This window comes from Ambystoma mexicanum, chromosome 3q, assembly GCF_040938575.1.
Source record: "Ambystoma mexicanum isolate Mex_15411 chromosome 3q, UKY_AmexF1_1, whole genome shotgun sequence".
NCBI lineage: Eukaryota > Metazoa > Chordata > Amphibia > Caudata > Ambystomatidae > Ambystoma > Ambystoma mexicanum.
Window position 1 is genome coordinate 268192998 of NC_090926.1, and position 20238 is coordinate 268213235.

Consider the following 20238-nt stretch of genomic DNA (forward strand, 5'->3'; position numbering starts at 1 on the left):
GATGGAGCGAGAGTGTCAATGTTTTCCTTTGTGGTTTTAGAAGGTCAGGGGGACACCTGTTTGGAAGAGGATTTTATAGATCAGACTTGTCTAGAGACCTCCTCAGGTGTGACCGGGGAGAGGGAGGAGAGAAGAGGGGTAGGGGAGAGGGCGGCCGAGGGGAGCCCAGAATATGTTGTTGCAAGAATGGGTGCAGAGGTGAGAGTGGCCACAATTTCCTGTGTTTTGGCGGTGAAGTGAGCAGCCAGGGCCGAGCAAAGGGCCTTGGTGGGTGCAGTAGAGCATGACGCTGCAGTAGGGTTGGCCAGATCCTTACAGACTTTGAAAAGTTTGGCCATGTTGTTTGATGCCGCCGAGATGTAGGCTTGAATATGGACTCTCTTTTTGGATCTTATGAGGAGTCGGTATTGCCTTTCAAGAAGGCTGCAGGCCAGTTTGTCAGCGGGTAGATCTGAGAATCTTCATTTCCGTTCTGTTGCTCCGCACTTGCGTTTAAGGGCAGCCAAGTTGCAGTCGTACCAAGAGTTTCACTTTTTGGCAGGCTTCAGTCGGACCCTCATGACAGGGCCAAGAATGTCAAGAGTGTTGGAGATGGAGGGGTGAAGGTTAGTGAGGGCTGTGTCGTGGTGGGAGTCAGCCGCAGGAGTCGAAGGAGGAGAGTAGGTGGAAGCAAAGGCAGCCACAGACACTCATTTCATAGATCGGAAGACCTTGAAGGTGTTCGGAGGTGCAGGGTGTGCCAGTGCTAAAGGAGAAGAGAGCTTCAGGTGGGAAGAGAGAAGAGAGTGATCGGTCCAGGAGGGTGAGGTAGTGAGAGGGATAGGGAGAGGAATGTCAGTAGAGATGAGGGCACCCAAGGTATGGCCTGCGGTGTGTGTTGGACCAGAGGGTAGAATGGAGAGAGATAGAGACAGGGATGTCATTTGAGGGTCACCAGGGGTAGAAGATGTGACCCCCGAGGTGTCCTTTGCTACCCCTGTGGGCTCCCTTGCTACCCCTAAAACCAAAAGAAAACACACTTTTTTTCTTTTTTTGTTTTTAAATGGAAGCTCCTGGGCTGTGGCCAGCGTCATGTTGCTCTTTGTTTCTGGAGTGGTTGGCTTTCTTGTTCAGGCCTCTTTAAAAAATGGGTATCCACAAGTGTAACACTTTGAGCAGTGACCCTAAATAAGAAAGAATAAGAATAACACATAGTTTTTCTGGAATTCTATACAAAATTTGCTAGACTGATTAAAGGTTTATTTTAGGCACACTTCAGGGGTGAGTCACTGATTTAGTCTGATTTAGTTTGTTGTTAAACAGCTCACATTCACAATACAGACAAAAACTATATATTTTTCTTTTCACACGTTGCAGTTATAGCGTGTTTTTTTCTGCAGTTGTCTCTGTTAAGATCATCACAAGATATTCCATCTCAGTGTCCTCGGTCCCTTGACAAAATCCTTGTGCCTAAAAGCCTGTGTACAGTGTAGAAATGTTTGCCCATACCACATCAAGTGACCCTCAATTGCGCCACAATTAATGCTTTGTTGCAATGTGTCTATCTTTCCTATTGCCCTGGCATGCTGTTCAGGATGTCTGTTTGCATGCATGAGGTAACGAGTGCCCAGAGTACGGGAGGTCATGTGAGTGGGCTGCTTTCCCAGAGCTACTCTAAATTCTTTAATACGCAGTTATGAACCCTCCCAATGGTATGTATTTTGCTGACCTCTGAAGCCTGAAAAGTAGATGCACGCAGGCTTGACATGTGACCAACTTTGCACCAGACCTGCAGATGAACTGGCCTGCTGGTAAATCTCAGTTACCAGTTTATTGGTATCCACTACAGAGTGTAATTTGCTTTCTGACTTTCAGAACCTTCTGACAGATAGCTATAGCTGGTAAGATAGCTTTATAGGACAGTGCAACCAGGGTGCCCACTTACTGGCTGGCCTCCGGGGGCTCTGCCGCTGATTGACGTCTATGGCTGTGTGCCCCTACCATGTCAATGTTGGCTACAGGCAACCAGGCCTCAGATCGGGTTTGGGCAACCTCGCAGCTTTGGATTTCTTCGAGGAACAATGTTCTCCCACACCTCTTCCGCAGCTGAGCCAGCGATTTCTACGCGCTCGGAGCTTGTCGGTACCGCCAGATAAGCGATGTTATGGGCAAGTGATCAGAGCAGGACAGAGACGCACGTCCTACTGCTCTGCCATCTTGGCCATCGACCACCCCTCCTCCCTCCTGTTTTGACTTTTGTCTTCAGCAGGAATCCTTTGTGAAGCCCGCCGAGGCTCCAGAGGGTCTACAAAGACAGGAAACAATGGAGGAGTCTGAAACTCCAGAGTTCTTTGTCTTCTGGCATGCCTGCCTGGAACCAGGTCCAACTGGGAGGCTGGCTGTCCCAGCCACCCCACAATAGTGAATGTAGCATGAGTGCTGATTGGCTTGGTTCATGGATAAATGGCTTGGATCCTGAGGCTGAAAACAAGTCGACCACAAACTGAATTCGATGAAGATGAGGACTCCTGTAGTCTCTTCCAGCAACAAGAGATGCCTGCTGAGGGACTGCTGCTGACTGTGCTGACCTTTTCTTCCATGCAACAGAGGAGCTCCGAAGAGGACATCTCCTTCCCTTGGACTGGTGGGACCGGTAAGTCTTGAGACAACCTGCATTTCGAGCTATCCCATGACAAGCTCTGACCTTTCTGGGCTACAAACTGCCAATATCCTAGGTCCTCGAGCCTGAGTGATGGGCATTGTCTTCCAAAGAACAAATCTTCCAGAAACTTTGGTGGACTCCATCCGGACCACCAGAGGCAAAATTCCACTCCGTGAAGTCCCCTCACCTGAGTGCTGGACCGACAAAGCGAAGCAAATGGTATGGACAAGAACCATTCTTTGTCTAGTGTCTTGAAAAGGGTGCCAAAATCAGAGCCGCAAGAAGCTATGAAGAAGCCTTTGCTGTGAGCCTTTCCACTCGACTGCTGCTGCAGAATTCCGTGCGGTGTCCTTTCTTTCATCTGAAGACCACGAATTCAGAGAGCGAGTCCTGTAGCTGCTGCCTCGTGAGGGTGTGCGCCTGCACCATCATCTTCACTGCTGAGGTATTCTGAGACTCGAGATAATACTTAGCCATTTTACTGCTCCTGTGTGGCTAGGGTAGTGATTTGTGCGTTTGGGAGTTCGCTCATACATATTTGCCCAGGCCTAACACTGGTGCACATTCAGGGAGCCTTCTAGTCCCTGAACCCTTTACCCACATAAATGGTTACTTATCTACTACATCTACTACTCTCAAATTCGGTGAACGAGTCCTGTAGCTGCTGCATCATGAGGGTGTGCGCCTGCATCATCATCTTCACCACTGAGGTATTCTGAGACTCAAGATAATACTTAGTCATTTTGCTGCTCCTGTGTGGCTAGGGTAGTGATTCGTACATTTGGGAGTTCGCCCATACACATTTGCCCATGCCTATCACTGGTGCACATTCAGGGAGCCTTCTAATCCCAGAACCATTTTACCCACATAAACGGTTACTTATCTACTACAGAATATTTCCACTGGAACTCGTGACTTTTCTACAGCTTTTGCCTGCCTTTGTGACCACCAATCTAACCCTGGAAGAGACTCATTACTAGATAGGGATGTACTCCTAAAGCCTAGGCTCTGTGAAAAGAGATTGCTAAGTAACTTACCTTGTGTTGGTGTTGTTTCTATCATAGGGATCTGAAACAAAGTATTACACAGTTTTTACTCACCTTTGAATTGCATATTGCCATTGTGAAAAGTAATTGGCAAGTTCTTATCTTTGAATTGTGTCTACTATTCTAAAAAGTAGCCACAAAGTTTACTACAAAGTTGTTTTTACTTACCGTGAATTGCATACTGCCATTCTATACCTCTCTTACATTGTGGTTTACTTACCAGAAGTATTGCGTTGGTTTTATATTGTGTTTGCTAATTGTGATTGTAGTTAACTTTCTGAAGATTTCTCTGCTTTTTTGTGTGTCTGTGTATATATATCCAATACTTGTATATGACCGTAGAGTGTGTAAGTGTTTCTCTGGACCATATATATGCTAGACTTTCTTTGTACCTTCCTGCAGCCCTCTCTCCCTCCCAAGATGAGCATGGCTTCTCTGCCATTGCTGCCCTTACATTGAGTGGTACAGGCCTATAATAAGAGTTGGAGTTCTGTAATATGGCATTAGCACCCCGTTCCAAAGGCTGGAACGGAGTTAACACCCTGTTAGAGAGAATTTTATTTTCTTGTGCCATTTCCCCCCTCAACCTGAGAGACCCCCAATACTTTTGCTGGACTTCTGGAATTGTTTGCTTTACTCTCCTGAGTGGGACTTTTTACCACGCACTTATTCTTTTGCTCTGAGATGGGAACCCTATTTTTCTGTTACTGTATTCTTTTTACATATAATGGAGTCATGCTTTCCTCCCTGTATTTCACTACAGGCATGTGTAATAAATTGTTGCAGCACGCATCACCCTATGAGCAGTGTTGCTGGGGAATCCCTTGTGCGCCCCGTCCTATTTTTTCTACTACTTATTCCTGATAACTACTGTTCGCAAGTATAGTAGGATACTTTTATCTTATTTACATTTCTTTATGTGGGATCAGCACACACCACCTTAGGTGGAGTGCGAAGGGTCTACATTGTAACTCCTTTCCCCCTGCTCCTGTAACTTTTATAGTTACAGTAACAGACAAACCTAAAGGGCTGGTTGAAGTGGATGCCCTTTTACCATTTTTGTGTTAGTTACTCGCAGGCTGTTTTCACAACTGCAGTACAGCACTCATGGGTGACCAGTTTTCCAAAATGGCCCCAGTCTTCTTTTATCACAATTTTTCATCTGTTTGTTCCTTTATGGCCCTTCTTTTATCCTTCTAGGTGGGGGTGTGTCCTCTTTGAGATTTGCCTTTGGCGGTATCCCTTTGGGAAGACCGCCAAGGCTCCAGTGTTTCTGGTGAGACAGGAAGTGAGGCAGGACCCCGAAACCTCCCTGGCCTTTGTCTGAAGGTATGCCTGGCTGGAACCAATTTGTGCTTGGAAGCTGGTTGTCCGGCAAGGACAGCCACCCCCAGGTGATTGACAGGTCCATAGAACTAAATGAATGGGTTCCTACATAAAAGGTAAGGCTCTTGTGACAGAAGGCTAAGTCGACCACTGGAAATGAAGCTATAACGAAGCAGACCACCAGAGACTTCTGCAGCAGCTCCTGTTCCCACAGAAGCATCGCTGAAGTATCGCTACTGCCCTAAACCAGTTTTTGAATCAACAGGGAAGCTCCCCCAAAGATGACTTCTTTCTCTGGTAGGCATAACCAGCCTCAAGACACTCTTCCATTTGAGCCATCCACTGACATCATGTGACCTTCCCGTGCTGTAGAATCTCAATACCAGGGGTACCTCAGCCACCTTGGAGTGCATCATCTTGCCGTTGACGAATCACAATGGAACTTTTGTGGCATCCGTGTGGACCCCCAGAAGCACAAATCCTCTCCCCAGAGTCCCCTCACCAGAGTGCAGGACCGGGAAAAGAAGGTTCTGACCGGTGGTGATCATTCACTACTGGTCCTGAGAAAAAGACACCAAAACCACAAACCAATGCTGTAGGAGAACATCAGGGTCACTCCTTTCATCACCATGACCAAGGATCAAGAGATAGGGTTTGCAGTCATGCATCCAGAAGGCGTCCAGATGCATCATCTTCTTCACTCTCAAGGTACTGTGGGGCTGTTGGTAATCTTACCTGAAGTCATTTGTGCTGCTCCTCTACATTTGGAGTACTGTTTCTACTGTTTGGGTGTTTACCCATTTGCAGTCGCCCAGGCTTAACAGCTTTCGCCCTATAGGAAGGGTTCTGTACTCTTCCTAAGAACAAGTAAATTGTTACCTACTTATGCTAATCAGATTTGCATCAGAGCTGTTGCATTCCTATTGACTTGGGCATTGCTAGTTTCCTAAAAGTAAATCTTCTAACCCTGTTGGCTTTGGCAGTGCTTGTTTCCCTCCAAACCTGAACTGAAGAACTCCTTTCTTGTTAGGGAAAGGACTGCCTAAACCTTATAAGAGTTGCTACAAGTATTGTTTACCTGTAATTGTTGTTCTTGACCTTCTTGAACTTACCTATACCTGAATAATGCAGAGTTGTTTTAAAGTAAGTACTTTTGCTGGCCTAATCTGAAGTCACTGTGTGTGGATAAGAAATGTTTAGAACAATGTAATCACCTGCTTTATTTGTCCGTATTATTCTAAATGTATGTTTGATGTTGCTAGTTGATACTATATACCTTTAATTTCTGACTGCCTTGTGTATATATAAAATAAAACACTATTTCTGATATAGCTACAAGCGTGTAAGTGTTTCTTTGGGTCTATGTATGTTCTGATTTCTTTGTACTGATTTACAGCTCACATTCCTCTTCCTAAAAGAAGCTTGGCTGCTCTGCCACTCTACCAACCTTAGGTAGTACAGGCTTATATTAGAAGTTGGGGCCCTAAAACCAAGGGATACGTCTTGTAGAGTCCAATACCAACTGGACTTTAGAAAACGTAACTAACACGGACTGACAGCCCGAGTTATAGGCCTGAGCGAAGCAAGGGCCTATTACTATGGCATTGGGATGTTACACCCCGATCCAGCACTTGGAAAGGGGTGCTAATACCTTTCGCACCCCAGGTTACCAAAATGGTAAACCGGGGTGTTAAAACAAAAACGATTTTCATTCATTGAAAAATGTGTTAACCTGGTGAAAAAAGCAACAAGTCAGGCTCCAAAATGGACCCCTGCCCACCAGACATCTATAAATCAATCCTTACACAGGGCACTTCATCGGAATGCTACTTAAATCATGTCAACCATTCAATCTCAAAAGGGAGAGTACAGCGAGCATTAAAATCTGCAAACATCAAACCACTACTCAAGGACACAACAGGCGATGTGTAAGACCTCTCAAACTACAAATGGATCTCAAACATTCCCTATCCAGCAAAACTATTAGAGACCTATGTCTACAATGAAACACCGGAACATGTGGAACATCACCACTACTGGACCAGGTACAAATCTGCTTCAGACCCACCAGAGGGACAGAGTCTGCGCTACCCTCTATATGGGGCGACCTAAAGACCATCGCAGACTCGAACACAAACTTGGCACTTATACTACTCGACCTCTCCTCAGCATTCAACAGTCAGCCATAGAATCCTCATCAAGAGACTGGAAGAAATAGGGATCCCTGACACAGCGATGCTCTCGATTGAATCTTTCTTATCTGAAAGAACAGAAACAGTATGGATAAAACAATTCAAATCCGCATCGTTGGACACCACCTGTGGAATACCACAGGGATCCTCATTATCCCTGCTCCTCTTCAACATCTCTATGACACCACTAATCAACCACATCAAAAGACACAGCTTCACCTGCTACAACTATGCAATTGACACCCAAATCATCTACAAAATTTGCTGATTAACAAGAGGAGAACGCAGCACTAATAGACTGTCTCAAAGAACTCTTACAATGGATGAACATTAACAACCTCAAAATAAACCTGGGCAAGATGGAAATCATGATTACATCCAACAACCAAGGAAGCAACCAGTACATCCAATGGCCCACTGAACTGGGAACAGCACCCACACCATCCAAAGTTGTGAAAATCCAGGGAATCCTAATAGACAACGAGCTAACCTTAGAACCACAAGTAAATGCGATAATCAAGGAATGCTTCTTCCATCTACACACAATCAAAAAGATTCTTCTGTTCCCTCCTTCACGCACAAAACACTGGCCATCATCTCCCCCATCATGTCCAGGATAGACTACGCCAACAGCTTATACCTCGGAATGCCGGATTATTTACTGAAGAAACAGCTACGTATACAGAATGCAGTGGCCAGACTTCTCCTCAAACTATCGCGAAGGAACCACATCACTCCGGCACCAAAGACGCTACATTGGCTACCAGTCAAACCAATCACCTTGAAAACAATGTGCATGTCACACAAACAATCCACGGCCATCTACCAGCCGACTAGAACACTCAGTTCCAGCGACGACATACGCCTAGAACCTAAACCATACACAAGGAAAGAACTTGGTGGATCAGCATTCTCTTGCCTAGCTGTAAAACTTTGGAAATCCCGCCCTAGAGAAATATGAACCATGAAAGACCATCTAAAATTCAGAAAACCTCTAAAAACCTGGCTCTTCAACTCAGAACGGGATAAAAATGAATGAACAACACCCACACCCCATGAAATGAACACACAACTGAAAAGAACTAGGGGAGTAGGCTGGACTGGAGTGAAGTGCAGGGAAATAAAGTGACATTTGAACGGCGAGGTGTCAAACCAGAAATGGGGGAGATAAAGAGGTCTAATTGAACCTCATATAGAGGGTCTTGGATAAAAAAGTGGAGAGAGAGGTTGTCCCGAACTCGGAACTTATGCACCGTAGAGCACAGGGGTGCCTCAAATTTGGGAGTCTGATCACTCACTGCTGTAACTCAAATCAAGGTGTCATAGCATTCAATGCTGAGTCCCAATTTGGGCACATCTCCATATATTGAGGTACCTCAAATGTAGGTGTTTTATCATTTGCTGCTGTGTCTCAGACCTGGGTGACAATGATTTTGCTGTTGAGCCCCACATTTAGCTGTTCGTCCCATAAGGACTGGGGAGTAAGACAGATCAGAGGGGCATGCAGAGAAGAGAGGCTTCCAAATGGGAGGGAGACTTATGTGTACCCTTCCCTATAGAGGGTCAAATGGGAAACAGGGGAAAGAGATTGGTCTGACCTAATTGGACCACTGACAGAGAGCCTTAGAGGAACAAATGTGGAGAGAGAGGCATCACATTCTCGAAACTGATGGACCACGAGGCACAGAGAGCGCTCCCCCACTGGAGGGACCCGTGGGGGGGTGGAGGGTGTAGCTCCTGCAAACCAAGGTGAGCTAAGAGGGAAGGAAAAGGGATACGGGCAGCGCTTGCTCTGAATGCTGGGGGTAGAAAGGTACCACCACTGAATAGCCCATTGAATACCCACTAACCTGCACACAACATATGAGTGGTAAGTGTAACACCCCAGAAAATACAACCGGGGAAGGGGCCCCGGCCACAGTCAATCAAAACAGTGGGGGTAGGATAGGGTACCGCCATTAACCAACCCTATTAAAAAACTCACCCTTCTGCATACACCTCTCAAAACTCTGAACTAAACACAACCACATCTCTACTGCAAAACAAACCTCACGTACTGCCCCACACCCAACAACGAAAAACAAACCACACATAGCGTTGCACAAGAGCACATGATGGCTACCAACTGAAAAGCAACCTACGCTCAGCGAACCGTGTAAACGGAAATGAAGCTGCCAACAGCACATCACAGCTCCTTTGCCCTTCTCCTGCTCAGTATTACTAACTCCCTTTCCCTCTTGCCTTACTGATCCACCAGAGCACCAAGGGGCCAAGCAGGTGGTGAAAGTGCATGGTATCTGAACCTTTAACATAACATGACATAACATAAAGTAGGCAGACCCCGTAGGGATCCATTGTTAATGTCGCCTGCCATGCTCGCATGGCAGGCTACGCTTGCATTACAAATAGATGCTGCTCATGGTAATCAGTGTTCACAAATGAAAATTAAATGCTCTCCGACATGCAAGCATGTCAGAGAGGGTATAATTGTAATGGCAAGCAGCGCTCACAATTAAAATCAAACGCTGCCTATCACGCCAGCATACTGGGCAGCAGTTGCTCACTTTGCACTGCGGAGTGCACATGTGAAGGGAAAAGGGCAGCAAACACGCTTGTACGCCACTTTTTTGCCCTTTACATTTGCACCCTGCAGTACAAATGACCAGAATTTGGTGGCTTACGTTACAGTGTAAACATAACAGGTCCTCTCCACCAAATTACACATTTCAGGAGCATGGGGGAGGTGGAATCATAAATTACGATCTATGCCCTGTCTCTGAATACAAATGATTGAAAATATGGCATGGAGTAAAATTCATGAGCCAAATGTTTACGCACACATTTTATGCATGAATTGTATTTGATACATTCCATTACAAACATGAACCCCAAAGAAAACTCACCCCAACCCATTTCCCAGCTCCCGGAGAATAGCTCCATTTACGCCTCTAAGGAAACTAAGCGCAGTCATTAATTTGTAATCTTTTGCTTTGCAATGAGGAAGCAATCACTTTCCTGGTGTGATCAGCATGGTAAAATCTTGTACTTTGCAAAAGTAATATTAGGAGCCCTATCTTGTTTGGCTGAGAGTTCAAGGCGGCCTAAGTAGGAGGTTGATTAAATGGTTGTATTTCTTTAACTGAGGTATCATTATTCAAATGACGCAGAACAAAATAAAGTTTATTTAGGATAAAAAAAGTAAAATGTTCTCTGAGATGAGGATATGACAGGCCCTGCCTATCACTGGTCGGGGCCCTAAATCACTCTTCACCACGTTCATTGATACTACTATCTGAGGGGGTCCAGGGAGGCCTTTCTCAACCTCCCCATTTGTATATTCACCCCAAACCCTAAGGTCAAGCGAGAAAATGTAATGTTAGGGAGATTTTTCCACAGCCCTCTGGCGAGAAGTATGAAATCATCCACCCTAAGGGTAAGATAGTCTTCCAACCACAAGCAAGACCAACATCATGTCATGGGGTAACAGCGGCAGAGCCGCCTTGGCTTCAATCGGGGGAAGGCTCGAGGATGGCAGGCAAGTACAATTAGCCCCAACAGATAATCTACAAAATGGCACTGCATTGGTGTACTGAAAAACATACACAATTTTATATAGAATCACACAATGAGGAGCTATAACTTAAAATAAGTAACGTAAGTAGCGTAAAACACAGGCAAAACAGGTGATGTATAACTCAAGAAAAGAAAAGGACCTTACTACAGAACGTTCTGTAATGTAAAGCCTTTACGGGGTGGCACCAGCCACACATTGTAATGCTAAAGGGTGTAAGAAGAGGGATTCCTAAACAGACACGTAACTAGATTCACATGTCCTGACATCACCAGGCTGGTACATGAGTTGAACAATTGTTCCCCTCAACCTCTGATACATTACAGGACGCATACATCTGAAAGGGAAAGTGTTAGACACATGTTATGCATTTCCAACAGGAAGAGAGAGGGTTAAACATTTAGGAACAATGCCCAGAAAGTCACCCAAAAAACAAGTGAGATACAATGCACTTTACTTTATAAATGCATATAGCACCAAGAACAGGCCTGTAGGCATAGTAGCGCTCCCCTGACAAACACCAACAAACATAAAACTAACCAGGCATCAGTGGGGGAAAAGGCAAAGGGAGAGTCAGTGGAACAGAACTGTTTTTAAGCCATGTTTAAATTTTGCCAGTGAGGGGCATGTCCTTAGATCTCGGGGACGGGCATTCCTTTCTCTTGGTGGCGCATAGGCAAAGTTTTCACGACTCAGAATAGGTCTTAACTGGACAAGCAATTTCAGGTAGTAGGAGGTAGAGGACACAAGGCTACTCACATGCACCCTGATGCTAAGTTCTTGATCAAGAATCATGCCTAGGGTCTTCCCTTTAGAGATAGTAGCAATGGCACAACCCGCTATGTGAAACACCTGAAAATTAGGACATTTTCAGCCGCGCAGCCGTACCCACTATCATGAGCTCTGTTTTCGAGTCATTCGGGGCTAGTCCATTGTCTGCCATCTAGGACTGAATAAGGGTGTAAACACCTGAGAGAGGAATGGAGTCTAACTAGTAGAACAATGGGTAATAAAGTATCCAATGTTATCCTATGGGAAAGGAGTGAACTGCAGTGATGTATTACATTAAATTCCCTAATAAATCAAGGGTACCTTCTAAAGTCACTTTCTTTGGAAGAGAACTCAGGGGAGGCAGGGGATCGGAGAAAGATAAATATCCAAGTGCGGGTAAGTACCTGTTTTGGTTCGTTTTTAGGAGCTCAAATGTTTGCAATTTTTGTGTCCATTAGAGGCAATGTACTTTTCCTATAGGCAAAATTTGGTAGTTGATCAAACAAGTTGATCAAGGACGGATACATTTTCAACATTTCCCAATTCTTTTTCAAAATCTTTTAATTTTATGACTTTGTTGGAAATATGTAGTTACTACGTACACCAACTTCTCAGAGGTTGGCTTGCGTGTCGGTTTCAGTGCCTATTCACTTTGCATTAGTATTGCTTTCTCTTTTGCTCCTGTGATAGTCCTGTCTGAGTAACCTCTTTCTACAAATGTGTTATGCAACTGAATAGATTTGTCAGTATATTCTTGTTCTTCTGAAATTATCCTTTTATACCATAGGAATTGGCTATACAGTATACTTTCAATTGTTTGACGGGGATGAAAACTTGAAGCAAGTAACAGATTGTTACAGTTCGTAGGTTTATTATAGACTGCCGTCTCCAATCTGATATTCTTCACATATAATTGTACGTCCAAAAACTGGATTCTCATGGTGCTCTGTTGTGTTGTGAATTTGATTCTCGGAGCGAGATTATTCATAAATTCAAAAGACGACGTGCCGCTTCAAACTCCAAATACATTGTCGATAAATATGTAAAGGCACTTCAAGTGACTGGCCTTCCTCTAAATATTTGTGATTACACATTGGAGTGACTTGTCAGGTGGTTTTGATAGGTTAATGCATAAATTGCCTCTTTAATTCTCTCACAATGTCTCTTGGTTTATGGCAATTCTGGTTGCAAGGTTCCCCTGCTGACACCTCATGTCAGGAGAATTGTACCATGTTTACCTTTTCTTTTTGCTTCGCTTTGTTTGATATTCAGAAATATCCCTCAAATACTCTTTCATGTTTCTGCATGTCCCAGAGGACCCTCATCCTCTCAGGTTGACTCACTGGTATTCTGTGCTGTTCCTGCAGAGTCTATTGCGGGGCCGTCTTCCCAGTTTTAGCAGTGGTTCGTTTGGCTCCCGCGTCAGCGTTTACTTCCTTCATCGCCAGAACCTGCACGGCTCTGCAGGGCTTCGTCTTCCCTGCCCCCGCTGCACTTTGCTCACCGTTTCTCTACCGGAGTCTCTCTTCTCCGGTTTAGAACGTTGCACATTTATTGCTTTCCCTGCGGCTCTTCTCCTTGGGCTGCCTCTGCTACCCGTCTCACTTCCCGTTTCACATACTCTGCAGCCTTTCTCCTTGCTTCCTTCTCGATTCTCCAGCTGCAGGAAACCTTCGGGTTTAAATGTCCTGTGCAACTGATTTAGCTTGAGACAACTAGACTGCACTTCATGCTAAAAGTCACATTTCCTACCCATTAACTCTGGTGTCTTCGTCTTCATCTCAGTACCCCAGTTGTTATAGGAATTGGAATCCATATATGTTTTGACATCTCAAGGTGATATGGTGTTACATCTTTGTTGGAATAGAGATTGTCAGAACCAGGAGAGGCTATTTCAACATTATGTGTAGTGATGTTTTGCGCAGACCTCTTATCCAGGTAAAACTCTTTACAATCAAGGGATGTTGCATGTAAACCGTGCATATCTGAGGGGTAATTGTTATTCCGCTGGGGAGGTTTTTCATACACAGTGGTTTGGATTTTAACATGGGAAGGATTTGCAAAATGACAATATGCCACCAGGTATTTAGGGATTATGGGGTTTCCTCTTCATTTAGAGAAGAATACCACGTCTCTCCTACATAAGTCATCCCGTCTCCCTGACAGCCATCTCCTCCCATGTGATCCTCCCCCATAATGCCATCCCCAGGGTCAGAATCAGGTAGCAGCTACCTTCCCCTGGCCACATGGAAGGAGACTTTAGGATGGCGATCAGTGATGGCTCTGTAGGATTCTTCACAGTTGGTAGATGTTCTTCAGGCAGGACTAACCCTTAACCCTAGTATTCCATGATGTTACTGCTTTTGCATACAAATATGGTACTGTTTTTCAACTCTTTTATATATACAACAGATACTAACCCAGAAAATATTTTCTTTGTGATGTACAGGTGTACCGGTCATCATTCACAGCGTCCTATGCTGTTTACAACATTGGAACGAGGTAGGCATCGACTCCTTGGTGTTAATGATCTACCTCCAGGTAGGAGACTTGCTGTAGATGCTTTGAAGAACCCAGTGCTTGATCTATTCAGCTTTTTACTAGCAGTCTGAGTGCTGGCCGGTCCTGACCAGGACATTCATTCACTAAGCCTTCCGTGCCTCCTTGCTAAGTCAACCTACATTATTTTACCTGGAAGGGCGTTGTTTGGCCCCATTGTATTCCTAAATCTAAGTTTCGCAAAGCTCACAATCTGTGAACGTTTATCACCAACTTTTCGTGGCCTGGGTATTTTTCTTTCATTTAGAGATTTGCAATCATCTACTTGGGGATCTGGGGACTTTCATACACTTCTGGGGGCAGCAGGTGGATGTTACATCAGAAAGAGGCTAAGATATCGAACCAACAACCAGGGCCATGCTGCACTTCAAAAACAAAGAGGTGATGGCTGGAGGGTTTAGAATGAATCCTAACCACTGGCAATTCTCTGTGCAACCCTCCAGACCACTGTTCTTCGCCTGCCAAGCCATTGCAGAAGGGGAAAGACCATATGCAAATCAGGCTTGGTCCCACCCCAAATGGGGCAGTACAGTCCGAACTGCTAGGTCACATTCCTTCTGCACGAGAGCACAAGCATCCCCAAACATGTTTCGGCCTTGTTGGGACTCATCAGTGCAAGTTGTAAAATGGCATCCAAGGTGTGGAGTGACGGTTGAGTGAACAGAAGTGATGAGTCTTTAAGTCCATCCCAGATTTTCAGGAAGTCATTTTCTGAGTATGGCAGTAGTGATACTGAATTTTAGATGGAGGAGCCGAGAAAAGGCATTGCTTTACCTCTGAATCTATACAGTCTGTAATAATGCACGTCAAGTAGAATCAGTTAGAAAGATCTCACACTTCTAAAGTTGGACAATCTTAGAAAGTGGCTTGGATTAAGGCCCTGTTTTGCTTTGTGGGACAGAGGTAGAGTCTTGAAATCACTAGTGCTATTTATTAGGATGTTGCAGAAGAGGAAGGGATCCTCTGAGCAGGCAAAAGTGGTAGGCTTCATTTATTATATCTGTGTTCACTTGGGTGACATGGATATGTCGCTGACTAACAGCAAGCGCAGGGTGCAATGTATTTCATTGTGAGTGGAGTTGGGAGTAGAGGGGGAATAGGCAATTAAGTGAAGGGTGATGCCTCCACTGGCACAAAGAGTAGGATCTCAGCTGTTTGCTGCTGAGGCAGAGCCAGTTCCTGAGTTCCTCTGAATCCACTTTAGCGCCAGGAAGTTTGCATTTGAATGACAAACCCTGGATTCCTTGTACAGTCTGAGGTGGATCTGACTGTCACCAGCACACATATGGCAGACACTGTTGTGAGCTTTAAATACAGAGGTTACGTGGACCAACAAAGTGTTAAAACGTAGAATGTGTATCCTTGAGGTGGTCTGCATGTGATATTGGAGGGGAGAGAGCGAGAGATGCCCAATATGACTTGATGGGTGTGGTTTGGGAGAAAGGAAGCAAACCAAGAAAGAGCTGATGGTTTCTTTAGTAACCAGGGATGATGTCATGTTTCAGGGCGTAGTAGGCATTGTCAGACAAAAGCGATGGGTTAATAAAGTTCATGATAATGGGAGCAAGACCATCGTTAAGGACCGTTCCATTGCAGACATTGGTTAGAGGGTAGCTATTTTGAGGAGGCCACAAGCTTCTTAATGTCAACCTCTGATAGTGTGGTCAACTCAGTAAGAATTGATGGGCAAGTCAAATCAAGCTGGCTGGCTGATTCGGTTAGTTGGAAGGCAGATGCAATGTCAGTCTGTAGGGATTTGATTTTGTCAATAAAGAAGATCATCTGGTTGGCACAAAGGATGCCAGAAAGGACACAGTTTTTCTTTGCTTCTTTCAGCAAAATCAGCCCCTAAAGAGGCATGCAGTATTTTCAGAATTAGAATATGTTGTGTTTAACTGTTAATGTTTTATCTTCTACTATTTTCCAGTGGAAACAATCTTTACTATTGCATTTTTAAAATGTTAATGGCCATTTTCCTTGCTACAGCTGTCCTCCATTTTGTGAAATGCTTTCAAGCCCTTACAGAGGAAGTCACATCAAAGGAGAGGAAGTGTGGTATAACAGAAAGGGGTCAAATTAAAGGTTACATGTTCTTTTACTTTGTGCTAACAAGTTTACTTACCTACTGATCCTGCCCCACCAATGTCTGTTGTTCCAGAAGTAGCAGTGCAACTATTAGTAATAGTAGCAGTACTACGACCAACAGCAGTACCACTGCTACTACCAGTTGTACTACTTATAGAAACAATAGTATTATCACATGTTAGTTGTCAGTAGTACTCGTAGTAAGAGCAGCACTATTACCAGTAGTAGCAACAGAAAAATCACTACTACCAGTAGTAGTAGTAGTAGTAGTAGCAGTAGCAGTAGGACTGCTGCTACTAGTAATAACACTACTGGCAGTATCGCTAACCTTGGGAACATAGAAGCCGAAGGAGTCGGGGATTACACGAAATTGAAAAAAACAATATGTAATTTGGTTGCATGGATCAGTATTTTAGTATTTTGTGAAAACGTTTTCTAAACTAGCACAATAAAAAAATAATCATACGCGCTACTGTTACTAGTACTAGAGGTAAATGCATCACAATTAGATTGTCTATTACCAGTAGTACTGATAGTGTTACTAATATTGGTAGTACTACTGTTAGTAATACTAGTGTTGCGACAAGTTCTACTATTGGTAGTAGCATTGATATTATTGCTATTTTTAGCAGTGCTATTCCTGCTGTTTGTATTGGTACTACTGTTGGTAGTAGTACAATTACTAACACTAATTGTTGCACTTCTAATTCTGGTAGTACTGCTATTGGTGTGGCAGGATTATTAGGTAAGCACACTTGTTGGAGTAAAGTAAAAGACGAAGCAACCATTTTACCTTGCCCCTATGCTACTAAAATTAATTAGCAGACTACACTCCCTCTCCTCCTCTGATATCACTTCCCAGCTCACAAAATGAAGGACAACCGTTGCAAGATAAATGCTTACACAAGTGTTGAAAATAAGATAGATTGAACTGGGATCCTCCCGATTGGGACCCCAGCACCCAACCTTTTCCCTTCACTCTGGCCTTCTTCCATGGGCTCTCCCCCTGCTCCCTCTTTGGAAGCCAGAAACCTCAGAGTGATCTTCGACTCCTCTCTCTCCTTCCTCCCTCATACTCAGGACATTGCCAAGAAGTCCCACGTTCAGCTACCATTCCTCACTTTACCCCAGAGACTCAATCTTACCCGGGCTCTGGTTCTCTCTAGGCTTGACTATTACAATAGCCTCCTCCTTAATCTACCTTCGTCCACTCTGCGATCCTTCCAGCTAATCCAGAATAGGACAGCAAGACTTATCATTGGTCTCAAGCCCAGGGACCGCATCTCTCCTGCCCTACAAAGTCTTCACTGGCTCCCGATCACAGCACAGATTAAATTCAAATCCCTCTGAATCATCCACAAAGCCATCTGCGGCTGGGGACTCCTCTATCTGCAGCTCTTTCTGACCAAATTCTCCCCCTCTAGACAGCTGCGTTCCTCTGGCACCAACTCCTTGTGTGTGAAGCGGTTTGCTAAACAAACACCAGGTGGTCCATCGCTTTCCCCAGAGGGCTCCCCTCTTTGGAACAGCCTCCCTCTCCCACTTCATCTTGAACAGGACCTCCTTAAGTTCTTGAAAAGCCTCAAGACCTTCCTCTTTACCTCTTCCTTCCCTCCCTCTCTCCCCTGCTAATTGCACAGTAGCTTGAGTGGTGTGCAGGACCTTTATGCGTCCTTGGGGCCCTGACCTCCCACATCTTAACATCCAAGCTGCTGTCTATCCTCTACACTTGCCTCGCCTCACCCTCCACCACTGGAGGTTGCACTTACCTTTCTTCATTGCACTTGACCTGCTGCTCTCCACGAGCACCACAGCACCTATCCCATACCCCTCTCCCCTCTGCACGTACACGTTCTGAACACTCACAAGGCATAATAGGTTCATCTTCCCCTCCCCCATTGTCTCTTCTTATTTTGTTGTATTTAATTAGTTAACATTGTTGTAATTACATGTTCTCTCATCCCCTGTCCCCTACCTGTTTCCTGTGGGCGCTTTCAAACAGTATTTACTTCCTGTATAAGCGCCTAACAAGGGAACAATAAAAACACCATTTTTTTCCCTGGAGATTAGGTAGAAGACAATGCATTAACATTTAGGAACAACATTTTATTTTTGTTAAAGCTGTATGTCCGCTTGATAGACTATGAAAAATTCTCTTTCAAATGTTCAGCTTTCTCAGATCTGGCTTGGAAATGAGAATTGTTTGCTCTGGTGGAGGCAGCGTTGAACCAATGAGAGTGTAATTAGCAGGTTGTGTTGTCAGTGAGGAGTTGAGAGGAGTTGAGATTGGGGTTGTTTTGTTCCATTGCTCTGCCCATGTGACCCCCTGAACCCGAGTTATGTGGTAGTCCAGCCACTCTCCTTTCTGAGTTTTCAGGGTGGATCATGGTACGAACATTTGATTTCACATGTCTGGAGCCCCTCTGGGAGGTGGAAGCTGCCAAGATATGCTGGTTAAAGGCAGAGATATCCATTGTGTTCAAGTTCCTTCTAAGGATGGGGGGGTCCATGTTTGTGTGGTGACTTTACAGTGGGGCACAGCTCACAATTGATAAAAAAGCTAATTGGGGCATGGTTTAACTAGGAGAGGGGCTGGAAGCCTTTGGTCTGGGTGAACAATAGACTGAGGCTGTGACTTCCAGAAGGCTCGTCTAGAAGGACAATGTGTTGGCCTGGTGACACATTGTGCCAGGCATTGTTAAAATGATCCAAAATGCAGACCTTGGACTACCTTGAAGGAAATAATGTCTGTGCTGAGCCAGGTGATCCATCCCCATCCTATCCCATAGACCTTGAGCTATGTTTCTGTGAGGGCCAAGGCCTGATAGGAACACATCAACTAATGAATGCAGACAGTGGCCCTCATTACGACCCTGGCGGAAAGCGACTGACCGGAGCGCCACAGCGTAAATAGCGTTTCCGCCATTGCACGAAGGAGCAAAGTGCGGCCCATTCCGACCCATCGGGCACGAGCACCACGCCACGGCGGAAGTGCAAAGTCCGCGATGGCGGAAATGACCCCAAAACGGCCCACACCGCCGCCGTACGGCGCCCTAGGTGCAATACCGCCACCCCTCTTAGCGGTCACCGCAGTGTGCGCCTACCGGAAAGTACGGTGACCGGAAATATACGGAAACGGAAGTTAAAACATGGGCCCGGAACGGGAAACATCCCGGCGTACACCTATAAAAACACTAAAACCACACAACCACTAAAATCACTACCCTGAAACACACCCCAACCCGTCAACCACCCTAGCGAAACCAAGAAAAATGGGAAAAGTAGCGAAGAAAGCGTGCGACCGCAAGCGGCAGGTCCACTTCTCCCGTGAGGAACTCACCGTGCTAACAGAGACCCTCCAGGAGAATGCTGCCGTCGTCTTCTGCACGCAAATGACCAGGACGGCACTTGCAAACAAGAAGGCCATATGGGCTCTGGTGGCACAGCGGGTAAGTGCGGTGGGGACCGCACCCCGCACCCCACAGCAATGCCGCAAGCGATGGGACGACCTGCGGATACGCGTCCGCAGCATACTCTCTGCCAACCGCAACATTGCCACAGCCACCGGGGGAGGTCCTGAATCACCCATCAAGTTGACCCCCTGGGAAGAAATCTGTGCCTCCACCATCGGAATGGAGAGCATAGAGGGAGTCGGAGGGATGGAGAAAGGAGTGCAGACATCCGAAGATTCAGGTAGGTGGGCCAGATAAAACAATGCCAAATCCACACAGTCCATCCATGTGAAGTACCATGCGTCCACATAGTGCAACAGAAACACATGTCCAGGAGAACGTCCACACACATCGGCCTGATAGCGCACGTTAAAACCCACAATAAATACATAAATAATTAAAAACCCCTAATACACGCACTACACGTGCAGCAGGCACACCCTAACTGCAGGCTGCCAAACAACTGCACCCTCACTCCACACACAAATCAAAGCACCTCCAAGGCCCCGACCCAAATCACCCTCAGGTACCACCCCAAAGCATGTGATACAATGCCATTCCAATTCCCACAGACCCATCAATAACCCTCGCCCTC

The 20238-nt window shown here is 45.4% G+C and overlaps 1 protein-coding gene across 1 annotated transcript in view; it reads left to right on the forward strand.

Moving 5' to 3' along the window:
- The window catches only part of LOC138582434 (inactive dipeptidyl peptidase 10-like), a 755097-nt gene that overhangs the window by 551067 nt on the left and 183792 nt on the right, over nucleotides 1-20238 (forward strand). Inside the window, exon 6 of the mRNA XM_069653734.1 lies at nucleotides 13997-14049. Coding sequence (XP_069509835.1) covers nucleotides 13997-14049 — 53 coding nt within the window. The remainder of the gene's footprint in view (nucleotides 1-13996; nucleotides 14050-20238) is intronic.